This window comes from Tetrao urogallus (genome assembly GCF_951394365.1).
Source record: "Tetrao urogallus genome assembly, chromosome: Z".
Taxonomy (NCBI): domain Eukaryota; kingdom Metazoa; phylum Chordata; class Aves; order Galliformes; family Phasianidae; genus Tetrao; species Tetrao urogallus.
The window spans coordinates 668,545-685,919 of NC_136816.1; the positions used below are offsets into that span (position 1 = coordinate 668,545).

At 47.0% G+C, this 17,375-nt stretch overlaps 1 protein-coding gene across 1 annotated transcript; it reads right to left on the reverse strand.

The window, feature by feature from the left end:
• Positions 1-511: 511 nt before the first annotated feature.
• On the reverse strand, positions 512-15,958 carry CORO2A (coronin 2A; the record flags this gene model as incomplete). Its single annotated transcript, XM_079548480.1, has 11 exons — positions 512-643; positions 1,405-1,670; positions 1,949-2,039; positions 2,670-2,782; positions 4,139-4,235; positions 4,586-4,690; positions 5,530-5,646; positions 6,483-6,662; positions 7,404-7,553; positions 11,170-11,286; positions 15,758-15,958. The coding sequence occupies 11 exons, from the start codon at positions 15,956-15,958 to the stop codon at positions 512-514; spliced, it is 1,569 nt and encodes a 522-aa protein (XP_079404606.1).
• Between the last annotated feature and the right edge of the window lie 1,417 nt (positions 15,959-17,375).

Genomic DNA, 17,375 nt, shown 5'->3' on the forward strand with positions numbered 1-17,375 from the left:
GCTGACCACTGGCAGCCCCAGTGCAACCTCCTGCATGGAGCAGGACTATCCCCAGCACCAGGTGAGAGCAGCTGCAGTACTGTCAAGCCCCCTGATGCAGGGCTGAGTCGTGAGGCAGGAGGTGGCACGAGGGTCACTTTGGAGTCAGAGGTGGGAAAAGAAGCAAGCAGCTGCCTTTACTCTCCCATCATATGGAGGAGCAACAAAACAGGTTTTGGTCCTAGAGATTAACAGGTGGCTTCTCCGGAACAAGAGGAAGATTTTCCAAATCTCACTACTTAATGCATGGGCTTCAGACAAGTGACTTGGCAAGCAAGAAGAGACTGAAGAAGCACGGCAAGTCCACCAACAACTGTCTGGTTATGATTAGGGAAATGTGACCACCACAAGCCAGGGAAATCCATGCTGCATGAAGCATCAGCTTTTCCGCCAGCAAAAAAAAATAGGAGTCGTGCAGGAAATGAAATCTGCTGCAGCGGCTGAGGGTGCGAAGAGCCACAGGCCGGAACATTCAGTACCTGCCTGTGTTCATGTAGACGTTTCTGAGCTCCAGCTCCAGCTGTTTAATTTTGACATCTCTCTGATTTAGGAGCTCACGTAGTCTACGAATTTCTTCCTGTTGTCGATAAAACATCTGCAGAAGCTGTAAGAAAAGTCACATTTTACTTCCCTTACAGTGAGGAAATACAGACATCCTAACAAACGCCACCGATCCTGTCAACTTCTCGGAGAAACAGCACTTAAAGAGAGGGCTTTCAGCTTACAGACTGAGCAGCAGCAGTGATCACTTGCACTACGAAAGTAGGTCTTCGTCAGTAATGGTACATCTGCTTAATTCAGTAGATAATACAACCTTCCTCCTGATGGCTCAAGCTGAGGAGAGTATTCGCATTTTACATTCCAGGATCTCCTACTGTCCTACCTGAGGGATTTTTTTTTCCTTTTTCTTTTTTACTTCTGTTCATGCTCTTTCCTCTCTGTTTGGACTAGCATGACCTTTCACTGTGCACGCAGCAGATGACCCAGCTCTGGAAGAGATGCTTTGGTAACCTCATGGGGCAGGTTCAGAAACACGAAGACTATCCTTCTTCACACCACTGGAAAATTGAGGTCAGCAGATTTCTGCCCTGTCAAGCTCAGATGCTAAAGCCTTGCCTATGCAAAAGGGACAAAGCACGGCTATTGAGAATGAAAACCTTCCAGGGTTCTTAAAAGCAAACAACCTGCACATACTCAGAAATGTCCCTGGGCTGCCAATGGGCTTCCCACTTGCCACAAAGTTCTCAAGCTCTTCCAGACTCTGCAAAATAAACCCTCTCCAGATTCCATCACCTTGTGAATCTTTTTGCCAGCTATCTCTAAATATCCCCCACAGCCCCAACCCTTCACCCTACACCTTCACACCTCATTTTCAGTTTTTGGTGGTGGACACTCAAATACGTCAAAGCCATTGGAGAGAAGCATGTGCTCATTTTCCGGCAACCTCTCCTCTACTTTCAGCTGGTTTCTGCTGTCTTTGATCTCACTTTTCTTCTGCATCTCCTCCAGTGCCATTATTTCTTCCTGACTCTTGTTCGGGTCAGGACTTTTCACAGGTGGCTCTGACACAGGAAGCTGCAGTAAGGAATTCACAGGTCCAGAGCCTGGTCTCAAGGATACCAAGAGGGGCCCTATGGAGGAAGTCAGGTGACTGGTTAGTGCTCACAAACTACGTTCAGAAATCAGCAGAAAGCAATTCATTCAAACAACCTGCAGGGACGGACATGGAGGTGCTTGACAGGAGAGGTCTGCAGTTCACAGTAGTGAACATTTTGGATTATTATAGTTGACAGCTATATTTGTCACATCTCTCCTTTAGCTCCATTACTGTTTCTCAGGCCAGAGAGCCTGCAGCAGCTTACCCAAGCCCTGGGGAGCTGAAGGGCTGGGAAGCTCTCCATGTGCTGACCTTTGTTAACTCCGTTCAGCCACTCCTGTGCCGTCATTGCTGGCTGGCCTCCTGTGGTCAAGGGGTAGATGTCTTCCTGGTACGACTCTGACTGCAAGCAAACAAAGCAGTCACAACATCAGAGAGGTTTGGGCTTAGACTGTCCATACTAGAAGGTGGTGGAGGAAGGAGCTCATTCCACCTACGAGCATGGAGTGTGCCACCAGAATGCACGTAAAAGCTTCTCACCTGCCCGGAGACTCTCCTCCTCACCCCAGCTCAGGAGCAGAGCATCTGATGGCCTGTTCTACTTCCTGACAATAAAGCCCTTTCACATCCAGACAACAGACTGGGGAGAAGTTAGTTACACAGATTAATCCTATGTTACCAAACTCCTTGCATCTGTAAACTAGAAGTTTACAGCCAGCTAGTTGTCCCGATAGTCAGAGAGACCCTTTGTTACACAAAAGCAGAGCAGTCTGGTGTTGTCAGTTTGGAAGTAAAGTTGGCCATTACAGAGATCTAACTGTGAGTTACCCAACCCACGATTTGGTGGCAGGGCTGACCCACCAGCTGACTAACTTTGTTCCTCAGAGAATAAAGAGAAAATCTCTTGTTCTTCCTGCCATCCAGAAGTCACAGAGAGGAGCACTGTGACTCACTGATATCACTAACATCAGCGAGTAAGAGTGATAGGCACTCTTACTCGCTGATATTTATCCCAGACCTGAGGCTTACTTACCCATCGAGGGACAATCATGGAGATGGGCTCAATCAGGCCCTTGGTTGGAATCAGCTTGTAAAAACGGAAAATCTCACAAGCTGACACTTCAAGGCCTCTTTTTGGCATCACTCCTGTTGGGAAGGCATAAGAGAAACAGGATATAAATCTTCATAGGAGAACTAACGTCAACCATCATGGAAGAAGGGCCAACAAACATGAGTCAGAGTGCCAGCTCTACAGCAGCATGGTCTGGAATCCTGACACAAAACAGGCTCAGTGTTACAAATTACTAGTAAAACTCAATCTTTTTTTTTCCTTCCAGATCACAAGGTTACATGCAGGATCTGTAGTGATTGACCTGAGCCTCCTGTTCACTACTCATTCTTACAAACTGCAAATGGAGTGACCAATACTGAGCAGACCTAGCAGCTGATGCCACAGGATTTAATTATCATAATCAGTAGGAATGGAGTTCAGGACCTCCAAATACCACAGTAATAGCTCGATGGGTCAGACCAAGGGTGCTTCCAGGCCAGTATCATCCCCCCAACACTGTCCCAAACTGGACTGGAGTATAAGGGTATGAAAATCTAATTTTTCATCCAGCATCATGTGTGTTTCTGGGATTGATGGAGCCACTTAAGATATTCGAGTGCTTGGTAGCTCTAGTAAGAAGCCAGTGGAAAAAACTGAGTAACAGAGAGATCTTCCAGTTCAGCTTTAAATAATTTATTCTCTTCTAACAACAGTTTCCTGGAGACCTGCAGGCACAGAATCCAGTGCTCCTAAGTATTTAAGGAAAAAGTGTCTATAGGCAGCATGTAGGGCTGGCAAATGGTGCTAAAAACTCACCTGCCTCTGTTGGAAAATGTGGCCTAAAGGACAGATTGGAAAATGTTCAAAAAAGGGTTACAGCTGAGATCTGAGAGCTGAAACCCAAATACTATAAATTAAATTAGTCCAACACTGGAATAATGTGGGTACGTGTTAATGAGCAAAGGTTTCGATTGGAGGAGGTGACCTAGCTGCAGGAGGTCTAACTTGAATGGGAAATGCTAATACAGAAGAAGGTAGGCAAGTGGAAGGAGCAAGGGCAGTGGGTGGCAGGCGTTATTCACAAAGAAATCCCAGAGTAGAAACAATGTCAACAGAGTTTGGAGCTGGAAATCTTAAGGCAAAGTCTTAAAGCAAGGAACATGCTCCACCTCTAAATCCAGTCTACAGTCCCAGACCAGCTACGTGGAGGGGATGCACCGGTATAGACTGTAGAGCTCCTCAGTCTACACTTTGCTGGTCAAAGGAGACCTCTCCAAGGTGTGACCATGGTACACCTGAGGTACATAGGTGAACTGGGCCAAGCCAACCACCACTCCAGTATGGAGACTGAAATTAATCCACCGTCTTTTCTACACATGAAATGATATTTTGGACTCCAGCTTCTAAGATTGGAAGTCAGCACCCTCTCGTCATGTTAGGCAAACACTCACCTATTCCCTTCTGTGGTAAGTGAGAGCGATATTCCATCAGGTAGCTCAGGTATGGTTTCTCAGGGCTAATCTCATAGTACCGGATATTTCCATCACCCTAAATGCAAAGAAACTGAACGTAAGCCAGGCTCTGCTTGTCCAGAGTCTGAAGAGAGCGTGTGGCCCCAGAAGCTATGTGAGGTCAAGAACATAAGCTCTTCCTACCAAAATATTTACCCTGTATGCAGAGAAGTTAGGATTCTACCATGTCCCCACAGTAAAAGTGACATGTTTGCAGTAGAAAACGTGGCCTGATTTTCCAGCATTCTTAGACCCCATCCCATTGGTCTATATCTCTAGGTGAATGTGACTCAGAAGCAACTATGACTTCAGCCTCAGTGATGTGGGTGATACAACACTGACTAAGAGAAGAACCAGGCAGCATTTGCTAACACGGAAAGCACTTACCTTTCCCACAATATAAAGCATGTTCGTGTCTGAGTCGTAGACAGGAAACAGGAGCCCCGAGGAGCCATCCAGATCCTCTTCCAGTAAAGGCACAGAGAGGTCATTCTGTGTAGGACACAGGAAAAAGAAACGGCTGGAATCACCTGCAGCTACCTCTAGTCAGGAACAGCTTACATGAACCCCACCTTGGAGTGACATTTGAGAGCTGCTCTGTGATGACACCAGTACGTCTCAGCACAGCTCAGCTTTGTGGGAAGCATCTGGGAGGCAGCACAGTGCTCTGCCCTACGCAGAGAAGCCATGTCCAAACATAGTCAAATGGTCGAATCAGAGAGCTGGTCTACCTGCTTTGCCTGCTACAAAGGATGGCGGTGAGAAAAAGAGGCACAGGACTGTGCTGCAAGGTCAGCTGATGCAGAGGGCACAGTGATGTAGTGAACAGAGGAAAAGTGTCTTGCTGCATATGAGGGGGGCAGAGAAGAGTTTCATAAGGCTAACAGTCACCAAGGAAGCATGTCTTGAAAGAGGCAAATACTACCTAATGTAAGGAATCATCATAAATCAATCACAAATAATAAATAAAGCACATATTTTCTTCCCTTCAGGGCTCTGCTTGAGTGTGTTTATCTAGAATTCACTTAACTTCCAGTACCCATAACAATTTTGCCAATAAGACCACTAAGAGCTGCTTTTAACTTTCTTGACCTCCGTTTTCCTCACTGGACACAGCATTATCTTTGTTCTGGTGGATTCTATGCACACAGAGTTGACAGCGTTTTCAGAAAGTCATACTGAGTTAATAGTATCCTAACAATACAGCCTGTCACTCTTTAGGGATAGGGCAGATTGCTTCCGAACTGCTGTTACAAAGCAATTCTTGAGCAGGTGAAATAGTTAAAGTGACAATAAAAGATAGAAGAATGAAGAATGCTGGTTCAACTTACTTGATCCCATAATGCAATCTGCCTATTATTCCACCGGGATGTTCCAGTAGAGAGCAGCTTCTTCATGTTTCCAAGAAACAAGACTTTATTGGCTCTGTGAGACTTGTAGCTGGCTTCCTATAGGAAGAGAAAACCCGTTCCTGAGTAAGAGACAGCGCCTTTCCTTGTTGCAGTAAAAAATTTCATGAGAAATCACATCGTGGCACATCGCTGAGGTCCCTTCCACTGCCCGTGAAGCTTATCTGGGTAGGCTAAGGCACACCACTTCATTTTTGTGTAGGCACATTTCATTTTACCCCAGACTTCTAGTCCAAGAAGCCATGCACAGTTGAGAATGAAAGCACCTCTCAGAGCATCTACCCTCAAACGTGGGGAAGTTGTTCACATCCAACAGATCTTCCCAATTGGGCTGAAACTACAGCAAGCAGGATTTCACAGGGATCTGAGAAAAGGAGCTTAAAACTCTTTAAGTGCATTCGCAAAAACTCAGTCAACTCTCTGGTTAGTGATTCACATATTCACGTCAGGGGAATCCCTAGGAGTTGCACTGTTGGATTTTCTGTGCACACAGATGTGTGCAAGTACCTCCAAAAGGCAGTCAGCATCATCTTACCAAGAGACACAAAGTACAGACAAATGTTCACTTGCATCCAGCTGACCTCCTGACCTCAGTCAGCCAGAGCAAGGAACCCAGAGGACTTCAGAAGGAAGCTATTAAATTAGAGCATTTCACAAAGGGTGTCAGAGAGCAAACAGCTTGGTAAGAAAATACAGAAACCCTGTTAACAGTGGCAGCAATTGTTTCATGAAAAATAGAAGACAGTACTACCATTAAATGCCTGGAAGAACACTGAGCACAGATCTGTCTTTTTTAATGGCAATTAGTCTACCCAGAAGTGGAAACGCTCCACAGGTGAGATCAGCTGGATCTAAAAACCCTGAAGTCAACCTACTTGTAGGACTGTTCTCGCACGAGGGTCTATCAGACGGATCTTTTTATCTCTGCAGGTTGTGGCAAGGAGGCTGCCATCCGTGTTGAATGACATGGAGAGGACCACATCTTTGTGAACATCAAGGATCTTCACTGGGTTTGACAGGACATCTTCCCTGGTATCAAGGTTCCAGATCATTATCTGGGGCAAAAGAACAAAAAGTCATCTGCTTGTTGCCTGGCCAAGCTGGGACTTTGTATATGTAAGCTCCTCACATCCTCCTCTCTTCTCTACATGTATAAGTCTTACCATCATGTATTTAAAATAATTTAAAATTATTTCTGGTACGTAAGGCAAATCATAGCTTATACAAAAAAATGGCCAGTGTCACTGCAGATATTTGCACTAGCACAAGAATGAAGTCAAAGGTATATGGCATTGGATATTGCTAGGAAAGGAGAACAGAGTAGGCTGATGTTCACCAGAAGAATGGTTTGAAGTTGAGGGAGCAGAGATGGAGGTTGGATGTCAGGGGGAAGTTGTGTGCTGTGAGAGTGGTGAGGTGCTGGAACAGCTGCCCAGAGAGGCTGTGATGCCCCGTCCATCCCTGGAGGTGTTCAAGGCCAGGTTGGATGGGGCCCTGGGCAGCCTGGGCTGCTGTGAAATGGGGAGGTTGGTGGCCCTGCGTGTGGCAGGGGGTTGGAGATTCGTGATCCTTGAGGTCCTTCCAGCCCTGGCCATTCTGTGATTCTGTGTGAAAATGAGCCAGGCTTTTTGAAGCCCATGAATGACCTCTTGCCTTTGGGGTCAGTACGGAATTTCCCTTTCATAAAGGTTTCTAAAGTCTTTATCATTCACTTACAGCTTCAAATGAAAGAAATTTCAAAACAACCTGACAAACGCAGCATCCCACAAGGAGGGCTCTGCAGACAATGGACTCACCTTGTAATCATGGCCAGAGCTGAAGAGGATGTTATTGGCTGTGGGATGCCATTCAATGAGGCCAACCCTTCGAGAATGTCCAAGAAGTTCCTTCTTCGGGGTGGTGATGTTTTTTGTTAGCATGGGCTTGGGGATGTCCCAGATTTTAACCTGAATGGCACAAGATGGGTCTTAGTGAGATTAGTGAGTGCAGTGCTAATTAGGAATTTGCAAATTTATCTTCATACTGTGTCATTTTGTTGGTATATCTCCTGCCTTTATTGGTTACCAGTCTTCCAAATCTGTAACTTCATTTTCAGTGGGTCTAATCTTCTGACTGTAGGCAGCAATTTCACTGTTTTGATTTAAATTGGCAATCAAACTTACACTCAGCAATGCTGTCAGCACATTCACAAAAAACTATTGTCCAGGGTAAGAAGTGAGCCACAGATCTTACAGACATGAAACCACGGCAGCTACAGTTTTCCACCTCGTCTCCTACCAAACTTTCAGCAGGAATGGGCAAATATGAAACAAACTTCAGCAAAAGGTCCTAGAAGATATTACAGCATTGACAGATCCAAGCAGTCGCCCAGTCAGCACTACCTGGTAGAGCTGAAAACGCCTTTGGACAAACAACAACTACTGCACCATTTGTCCTATTAAAAGTGCACAACTGCAAAATGCTTTGCAAACAGTGCAGCACTGTGACCACAACGTTGGTTAAAGTACACAGAAGCCTACTTAGGTGGGCACACAGCAGGCACCCTGATGAGGGACACTGGGCAGCATCACACACTGCGAGTCTGCTGTCTCGTAGCAGCTCTGCTTGCTGCTCTCAGTTCTGGAAGGATGCTACACAGAAACAGAAATAAACAATGCCCCACTGGTGTGGAAGGAGTCAGTAAAGGTGACCTGTAAAAACAAATTAACCTGTGCAGGTAAAAGGAAAAAGTCTTTCTCGTGTTGACCCTATAAGCACAAGCGTTTAGGATGATAACAGATTGACCCTTTGGGTCAATGGAAAGGACTCTATTTGTGCTAAGTTCTCTGGGACTTAGCCTGAAGTAAGAAGATTCTGTGAGATGGAAATGTTCTCTGAATTACACAGTCGGTGGAAATTAGCCAGAGTTGCCCAAGTCCCCCACTGTTGGGCTGATGAGGATCACAACATTCTACACCAAAGAAACAGAGGCACACATTCAAGGACTTGCTAGGAAGTATGACAAGCACCCTTCTCACCAGTGCTCATCTCTGCAGAATCAAATCTGTTGGAAACCTAAGGACTATGAAGTGCAGTGAACTTCCACAGCAGTAAGAGAATGCATCAGACCTACAGCCTCACCAGCTATCACTAAATGAACGGGGCTGAGGAAGTAGGGAAGGGGAGCTGTGAAGAACTGACTGGGATGAACGATGCACTCTCCTGCCACGAAACTGGCTGGAACGCACAGAGAAGATGGAGCCAGACTTCTGGGGCAAAGAGAGCAATGGACACAAATGGCACTGTGGGCTCTCCCTCGGGATCAGAGAAGCACTGTTCTCCCAGAAGGGTCCCGAGAAGATTGGCCCAGTGAGGCTATGATGTCTCCAACCTTGGAGATCTTTGCGACTCAGCTGGGCAAGGCCCAGGGCAGCCTGATCCAGAAGGCCTGTTTTAAGCAGGGCTTGGACTAGGTGACTGCCATCAGCTAAGTTTCCAGCTATCAGCTACAGGAAGGACAGTCACGTTATAAAACACAGTCTGCTGTCCTCATTACTCAGGAGGGAAGGAAAAGCTGTCCCTACACTGTGTAACTGTGCAGCAGATCCTGGGAGATCCCATTCTGTGGTGCCAAGATGATGATGATGAGGTACTACAAAGGAGAGCAGAGTCCCAGCGCAGCAAGTTCTTTGAGTAACTTTTGTTACCAAGATCTGTGATCAGCTGAGTGTTTCAACTCTTCACCCTGGAGAGTGATCCGGTGTAGGAAACCAGAAAAGAGAACTGGCAGAGAGCAGCTCTTCTGCATAGGCTCTGAGGTTCTGGCAGACAACAGAATAAATACGACCAGGCAGCACACCCAGGCAGAGATGAAAGCTAACAACATCCAGAAAGATAGCTACTAGGTCAGAGGAACTGACTTTTCCCTTTACTCAGCAACCATTAAACAACCACTGGGATACTGCATCCAGTTCTGCTTTTCCCAGCACAAGATAAATGCTGGTAAACTCATGTGAGTCCAGTGGAGACCACCAGGATGTTCTTGTCCTGTGAGAAGAAGCTGAGGGACATGAGCTTGTTCAGAGTGGAGAAGAGATATCTTCAGAGGAATCTGCTAAAAGCCTTATCTCTTAGCCTAAATCTTGTAAGATTACTTACAAGATTATTAAGAGCAAATAGTGCAATGCTTGTTACTAAACTGCAGAGTGGGAGAATGGGATACAGTGGTCATTAACTACACTGGAAAGGTTCTAACTGCATGTAAGGAAAAAGTTCCCCATGCAGTAGTGAAGAATAACAACAGGTTGCCCAGAAAGGTGATGAAAGCTGCACTGTTGGAGATTTTTGAGACTCAGCTTTACAGACTGGGACAGGAGGTGGGGCCAGAGGCTTCCCAAGCTCCCTTTAAATTCAGATTGCATTTACTGAATGTATTCCGCAACTGCAGCAAGAAGCTTCAAAGCTTGTGCTTACCCCTCATCTGAGTAAGCACAAAGGTCATGGTGATGCCTTTGTGCTCCAAGTCCTTTCTGAGATGGCATGAGCACCTGCATACCATCGGTAAGTTAAAATACAACACCCAAAGGCAGCCCGGAAATTGAAAGAAGGTGTGAGAAAAAAAAGAAAGCAAAACATGGAGATCCTAAAGAAAGCAAAGTTACTAAACAAGAAGGAAAACTCAAAGCACATATAGATTTCTAATTCAAGAGAGATTCCCGGCAGATCTGAAATGGCAGAAGATATCCAGCAAGGCAGGGCTGGAGAAAATGACAAGGCAAGCCTGCCACATGCTGTGTGGCAGGGGGTAAATAAACACAATAGGAGGAAACACAGGTGGGATCTCTGAATAAAAAGCACAGCGTGTAGTCAGGCTCTTTGCTGTCACAGACACCAACCCACACTCTGATAGGTCACAGAAAGCAGCCTTCCAGTGGGTGGGTATGGGCTAACATGTCCCTTACGAACACAAATTACATCCTCCTGCTCCTGATAACTAAACTGCATCTACGGTGAAGTACATCTGACATGTGGTATTTGCTGTACATCAGTTGTTTGCGTTAGCATTAACATTTGCATTTCTGAAGTTCTGTGTTTTCAGTAGGAAAATGCTCTCTTTGTTGCCTGGGGCGGAATAAAGTACGACATGGGATCCTCAGCTACCCCAGCAAGGCTTTACAGAGAAACTCAGGGCAGGAATAAGCTCACAGTTGCTACGCAGGGAAATAATCTGAAATAGCTGTTGCAAATTGTTGCACGAAGCTTTTGTTTTGTAGTAAGGGAGGAATTTTGTAGTGATTGACCTTGAAGTGATTTTAAATTCATATTCTTTCTCACATAAGCATAGGCAAAAAGATGGGAGGCGCCCAAGAAAACCCAGATATTTTTCGTGTCATGATTTTAATAACATCAGGTAGACGGGATCACATCGGCCTCCCCCAGACACAGAGATCCCGCTCTTATACCTGGCTTTTTATCTGGATACTTTCACATACCATCCCTGGGTCTTTCGATTCTCTTCTAATTTCTCCCCCCCAAAAGCACGTTGGCCAGGTCATGGCACAGAGGATAAGCTGGGAAACTTACGGTGGCATCTTCTGAACACGATGCTATAACAAAGTCATTGAACGGGTTCCACTTGATGTCCAGAACGTTCCCTCTGTGCCCACATACTCTGGGATAATGTGGGTCAAGCTTCCCTGTCTGGAAAAAACAAATATCAAAACAAAGGTGAGCCATGGAATCACAGGCTGTTTGCAAGTGAGACCTGAGCCAGCCCCAGTGAGAAACCCCTTCTGTTGCTACATTCCAAATACCCCAGGCGGTCTCTGTGAGAATGGGGTTTTGCTGCTCCTGCAAGGCAAGTCTTAAGGAAATCACTGTCTGGCAGGGAAGCGCTGCTGCTCAGGCCCTCCTTAGAGCAAACTGCTACCAAGAGAACTGAACATACAGCAGTCAAGAATGCTGTGCTTACGGAAGTTATTACTGTATTCAGACGCCAAATAAATTCACAGGGGAAAAGGGAATGAACTGAGTCTCACCTTTTTTTTTTTTTTTTAAGAGATTTGGGGAGGGCAGGGAAATCTCACATTTGTTTCTTGAGTTTGCCTTTCATTTAAGCAGGGAAAGCTTGCCTTTTTTTCACTTCTTCAAGTAGAATTTATTCAATTTATTGATTTTTTAAGCAAGCACACTCAAGCACAAATTACAATTTCAGTTTTTCTTTCACAAGCTATCCATTTTTCTCCGATGGTTTTCAAATCCAATCGTTCATCACCTTAAATCAACATTTGGGACCTTCTAGAAATACACCACGTTTGGGCAGTAGGCTCGCTGCTAAATGCCATCCACAGTGAAACACACCTCATTCCACATGGGGGCTGTGCTGCTCCAGGATAACAGGTACTGCAAACAGCCTCTGCCACAAAGTCACCTCAGCCTGAGGTGCAATAGGGTTGCAGTCAGAGCAGCACTGGCTTCTGCCCGACAGCAGGAGAGCAAGAGGAGCTCCAAGGCCCCTCTGCCAAGAGCGCAGTCACTTGAGAGATGGTTTCAAGCTGGTCATGCTTCACCTGCCTTCTTTTATCCCAGCTGGAGGAATCGTAAACCACACGAGCACAAAGGTTTGCACTTCTGGAAAGCAGGCGGTGCAGGAGCGAGCTCCTCATGCTGCTGCAGAGGGGGGCCCTCAGGGTGTGCGGTGGAGAGGACACAGTGCTGACCATAGCCAGGATGTGGCAGCCGTGTCATTTTGCCATCCCCAAACGTCTACAGGCTGGCTGCTTTTTGTGTAGAACCAGACGCAATGTAAAACTACTCTGGCCTCGCTGGAAAGTTTGTCACACAGACTGGGACTAACCTGCTTCAAACAAAACACCCGGAGGGCTTTGAAATGTAAAATACTGTGCCTCTATGGACTACGGTCTCAAACAAAGCATTTTTGTAATAGGAGCAATAACAAGAGACTCGGGAAGGGAAAAGACAAGACATAAAAGGGCTTTAATGAGCAGCATTTTCCTGCCCAGAGTGCCCTTTTGCAGGATTCAGGGCTTGGTTTGAAGCCAGCAATCCTGTAGGCTGGGCAGCCAGCATCACAGGGATCCCTTCATCCCTGTGGGAATTCCCACAGCTTCCTGCCTTTCCTGCTCCAGGTTCCTGCTGGGAGATTCCCAGGCTACCCAGCCATTCCATCATGCCACACTGAGACCCCTCTGCGTGCCTCATCAGGCTCAGCTGAGCCCAGAAAAGGAGCCCCCTGTGCTTATACCAATCCCACCTGCCCTGAGGCAATTCCACAGCTCTGGCACTCAGCAGAGCCCGCAGAACATGACAAGCTGCCAACCAGCACACAGGACAAGCCTCAGACAAACATACTGTTGGTTTCAAAGTGCTGTATGTGGGAGGTCTTCACGTGCTGGGAAATTTAGTTCCATCGACCAAGCAGTGTTTTAGTAACTAGATGTGTTGTCCTCCTTGCAGAGACACCTGGCTTTCATAGTTATTTGCACAGCTTGATAACTAGTTTCATTTTTCAAACACTTGCTTTATAAGCTCCCAGCATTTTTTCAAGAATGTGAGACACTGTAGCCAGACACGGCTTCTTGACAAAAACCTCAGCTCACTAGAAGGACTGCTAAAATTCTCCCAGTAGATTTGCACAGTGCAGATTACCATTAGATTGGTCATTCAAGTTGTCAAGTGCTCTTCAAAGGACAGGAGCACACGCTGCCATCACACAATGGTGCAGCATCCCCTTTGGCCCCAGTTAGTTAAAACCTCTGGGGTCATCACGGCTGTCATTTCATAGCTTTGTCATCTAAGAGAATGAAGCAGAGTTTGTGTCTTAGAGGTCCACATAGCCAAAGAGAGGAAGGGAAGGGGAAGGGAAGAGAGGGGAGGGGAGGGGAGGGGAGGGGAGGGAAGGGGAGGGGAGGAGCAGACAGAGGCATTTCTTCAAGGAGAAATGAGTGCACATTTCCATGAATCAGCAGGACAGTAACATGACAAACACAGTTAAATCCATCAAGTCTGAGTTTGCATTAGAGCACATGCTGACACAAGCAGCCCCTCTGCATGCAGACACAGAATAAACTGCAAGAAGGGGACAGAACAGGATGGGAGCAGCTTCCCGCACAGCCTGCTCATCCTCCCTAGAAAGCATAGTCCAACACAGCCCCCACTGTCTGGGTGCCATTTCCCACTTCAGCCAGAGGTGACATCCTGGCTCCCAGGCTCTTCCTCCACACTGCGGTATGTGGGGCTGTGTCTGCTCCCTGTGCATCCAGTCAAAAATAGCCACGGATTAGCAGTCAGCCATGTGGGGACAGCACTGCCCCACACACACCTCCAGACCAGGCTGCTGTCGGCTCCACGGCAGCGGGGCAGGAGCCCAGAGGGATGCTGTCACCGCACCACAGAAGGCAGTGGCCACAAAGACCACCTTAAGGAATACAAGTCAAAAGCTGCAGCTTTTCACCTGCTGGCACCAGTCTGGAAGCTTATTGTGGAAAAGGTAACTGGGACCACAACAGGCAGGTTCAGGGAACCCCTTTCTGAGGGTGGCTGAAGTAGCTCTCCCCTACAGCTTGGGTGAGGGGAAGGTACTCAGAGGACGGCTGTAAGAAGCACTGCATATACAGATGCTTTCCCCTATCCATTGCCAAAGCTTAAGCCTCAGGGGGCTTCCTCAGCTAGGGGAACTGCCTCTGAATAAGCACAGTTCACAGCACAGCTCTTCTCCATACACCAGTCCCGTTTTGAACCCCTTAATTCTTCAGGCTCATCAGCATCCTGAGCTGTGAGCTCCACATCTGAGCTGTGAAAGTGTTGGCTTCTGCCTGCCACCACCCTGCTCCTCCCCATCATGTCCCCTTCACCACTCGCAATTAAGAATTACTTGTCAGACCTCTTCCCCACCCTATTTACTTTTTCACCTGTCTGGCTTATTTGTCTTTTTCACCCAGATTGGTCGATGCCTATGCTACAAAGTCTTCCCTCCTATGAAAGCCATCTCACATTTTCACAGTGTACTTTAATTATCCTTTTCTAGTTATCTTTTCTAGTTCTACTTTGCTTCTGACTTCTGTGAACATTTCATATCCGGGAGGAGTGTGTAAGCAGGTGTTAAGAAGGGAAGAATTGTCAAAGATGGGCTGAGCTGAGAAGTAGTGAGAATACAGAAGAACTGACAGTAAACAATACAAGCATCTTCAGCTCATTTTACCAATGCTTTGAGAGCTGGGTCCCACACCATGTCCTGCACTCACCAGCTGCCTGCTCAGATGCAGCTCTGTGACGGAGATGAGCTCTTCAGCCTCAACAGATTGTGGTCGAGGGGGCAGACAAGAAAAACAGGGCAGTGGCTCATCATAGGACTGTCTCTGAACAGCACCAACGGTGAAAGCACTGAATAAACAAAGTCTAGAAGGACCAGGAATGGTACTATGTTCCTAAAGTGCACTCAGATCACTTTCATCCTTAGCAAATATATATTGAAAAAGTGGCGTTGCAATAATACCATCAATTAACTTTTAATTAAAGGCTGAACTTCTGCCTTTCCTCTCTTCTGGTCTGATTCCAGAGAGCTCATAACCTCATCCTGAAGGTAATCCACAATAATGCATGCCGACTTCTTCTAAAGCATAAATGTCAGATGGCCAGCTCATCAAATCTCTAAGTCATCAAAACCCACAAACATGGGATTTGTTTCTGAAAGGGAAGTTTTTCTAGCATCAGTGCTTGAAGCTCAAGAGCTTCATTATCTCATAAGCGTAGCTGCATTCCTTTGCGAAGGAGAAAGCAGTTACAACAAAACATCATCCACTCCTTTGGTGACAGCTGAAGCCATGCTACTAAAGCACCGCTCAGGTTTTGCCCTCTGTATCTACTAACTGCTTTTTGATTTGCCATTCCTCCTAGGAGACAAACATTTGAGCACCACAGTTCCTGCTGATTACACAAGGCAACAGAGATACTAGTGAAGGAAGGCGTTGGAAACCTGCAAGCAGCTATGTAAGACGTGTTAGGTCACCTGCCAGGGAACCTGGAGCCCTATCCATGCTTTTTTCAGCTCAGCAAACAGCACTCATGGAATATCCTCTGCAAGATCCACCTCCCTGCAATGCCAGCTCTCTTCCAGCCTTCACGAAAGCCAGCCTGCCTCGATGGAGCTCACCTGGTGGATGGGAATGACGAGGAAGGCCCCTCCGCCCGCACACTCGGTCACCACCGCGATGAAGTACGGGTTCACAGTGCAGAAGTGGTTGTCGTGGACGCTGTGGGTGATGGGCACGCAGTCGTAGCATTTCTCCTTGCTGGCGGCCTTGCCGTACACGTGGCGGAACTTGGAGCTGCGGTACTGTGGGTGCCACGACATCTGTGGGGAGGAACACAGAGCAGCACAACGTGAGGGCAGGCCCCATAGCATGGCCTATGGGTACATCTGGCCACATTTCCCCCTTTGTCTCTGCCGGCAAGAGGGGAGCTCGAGAGAGAAGCATTTCTCTCTCCCAGCCCCACCAGCCGGTCCCAGGCGAGGCTCAGGGCACAGGACTCCAGGTAGCACAGCGCTCGGGAAGCATGGAAGTTAAAACATCCTGGATGAGGGGAGTGAATGAGCCAGCCTGGATGCATATTTCATTCAGCTCTTTGGTGGCTTAAGACCAAAAAAAAGTCAACATTTTGCTTGCATAAAAGGAAAAATTAGATTTCACAGAGGGGTGGCAGGCACCTGTTGGTTCATTTTCCCACTGACAAAGACAGTGTGTCTGGCTTTAGCTGCGCCGCTGCCCTTCACCAGACAGCATTTTAAACAGTATTAAAATTGAAGCATGCCAAACAGAAGAACTGCCTTCCCACAGAGCGCAGTGTGGCTTTACGGAACAGACAAAACTGATTTAACACAGGAAGCTACCAGTGCAGTACAGAAAGAGCAACCCTGGCTACTAACTCCTCTCTCCGGAAGAGCCAGACAGTAAGAGGCACCTGGAGGGAATGGAAAGGAAAAGGAAAACAAATGCAGACTAGGCAAACAAGTTGTAGGTGTAAGAGTTCCACACAAGCAACTGCAAGTATGGGCAAAGGCAAAGGGACAGGATTTTGCACCTCGTTTGATGTGCACTGGCACAGTTTAATTGTGATGCTGAAGCAGTGATGCTGCAGTTTGATGGGAGTCCCAGCCAAGCAGCTTTTGAGTTACAGCAACAGATACCACTCACTCACATGGGTAAGCCCTGGCAGCAAAGCATGCACTCAGCATAGGGAAGCAAGATGCGTCATCAGCATTTGACAAGAAGGGTTCCAAGAAAACATGGTTTGAAGTGTCCTTGCATCCAGCATGATATTGCAAACTGGCACTCGTTTCCCTCACAGAGAAGCTGTTAAATGTCAGCAACCTGTCTTGCTTGACCCTGAGCAGCCAAACTGGGGCTGTAGAAGCACCCATCAACACAAAGGTCCAGAGAACGTGCATCCCACATACACACCAACATGTGCTCTGCGAGTTGCACTGGGTCTCCTGTGCCGTCCCAGTTCCTGCCCTCCTCTCATCCACCAGCACAACTCAGAGCCAGCCCCATCCTCAACAAATATCATAAAACCCGTAAAAAGTTGGTCCTGGCAGATCGAAGTTGGCTGCTACAGTCCCTTCTGTTCCTCACTTTCAACACAGAATGTTGTACCTTTACTACACCTGCATCAGCCCATATTTTTAGCTGATTAAATTTCTTGTGCAGAAAACACTAGCTGCAGCTGATAACTGTGCGGGCCACCTTCCCCAAACAAACCAAAGGAAT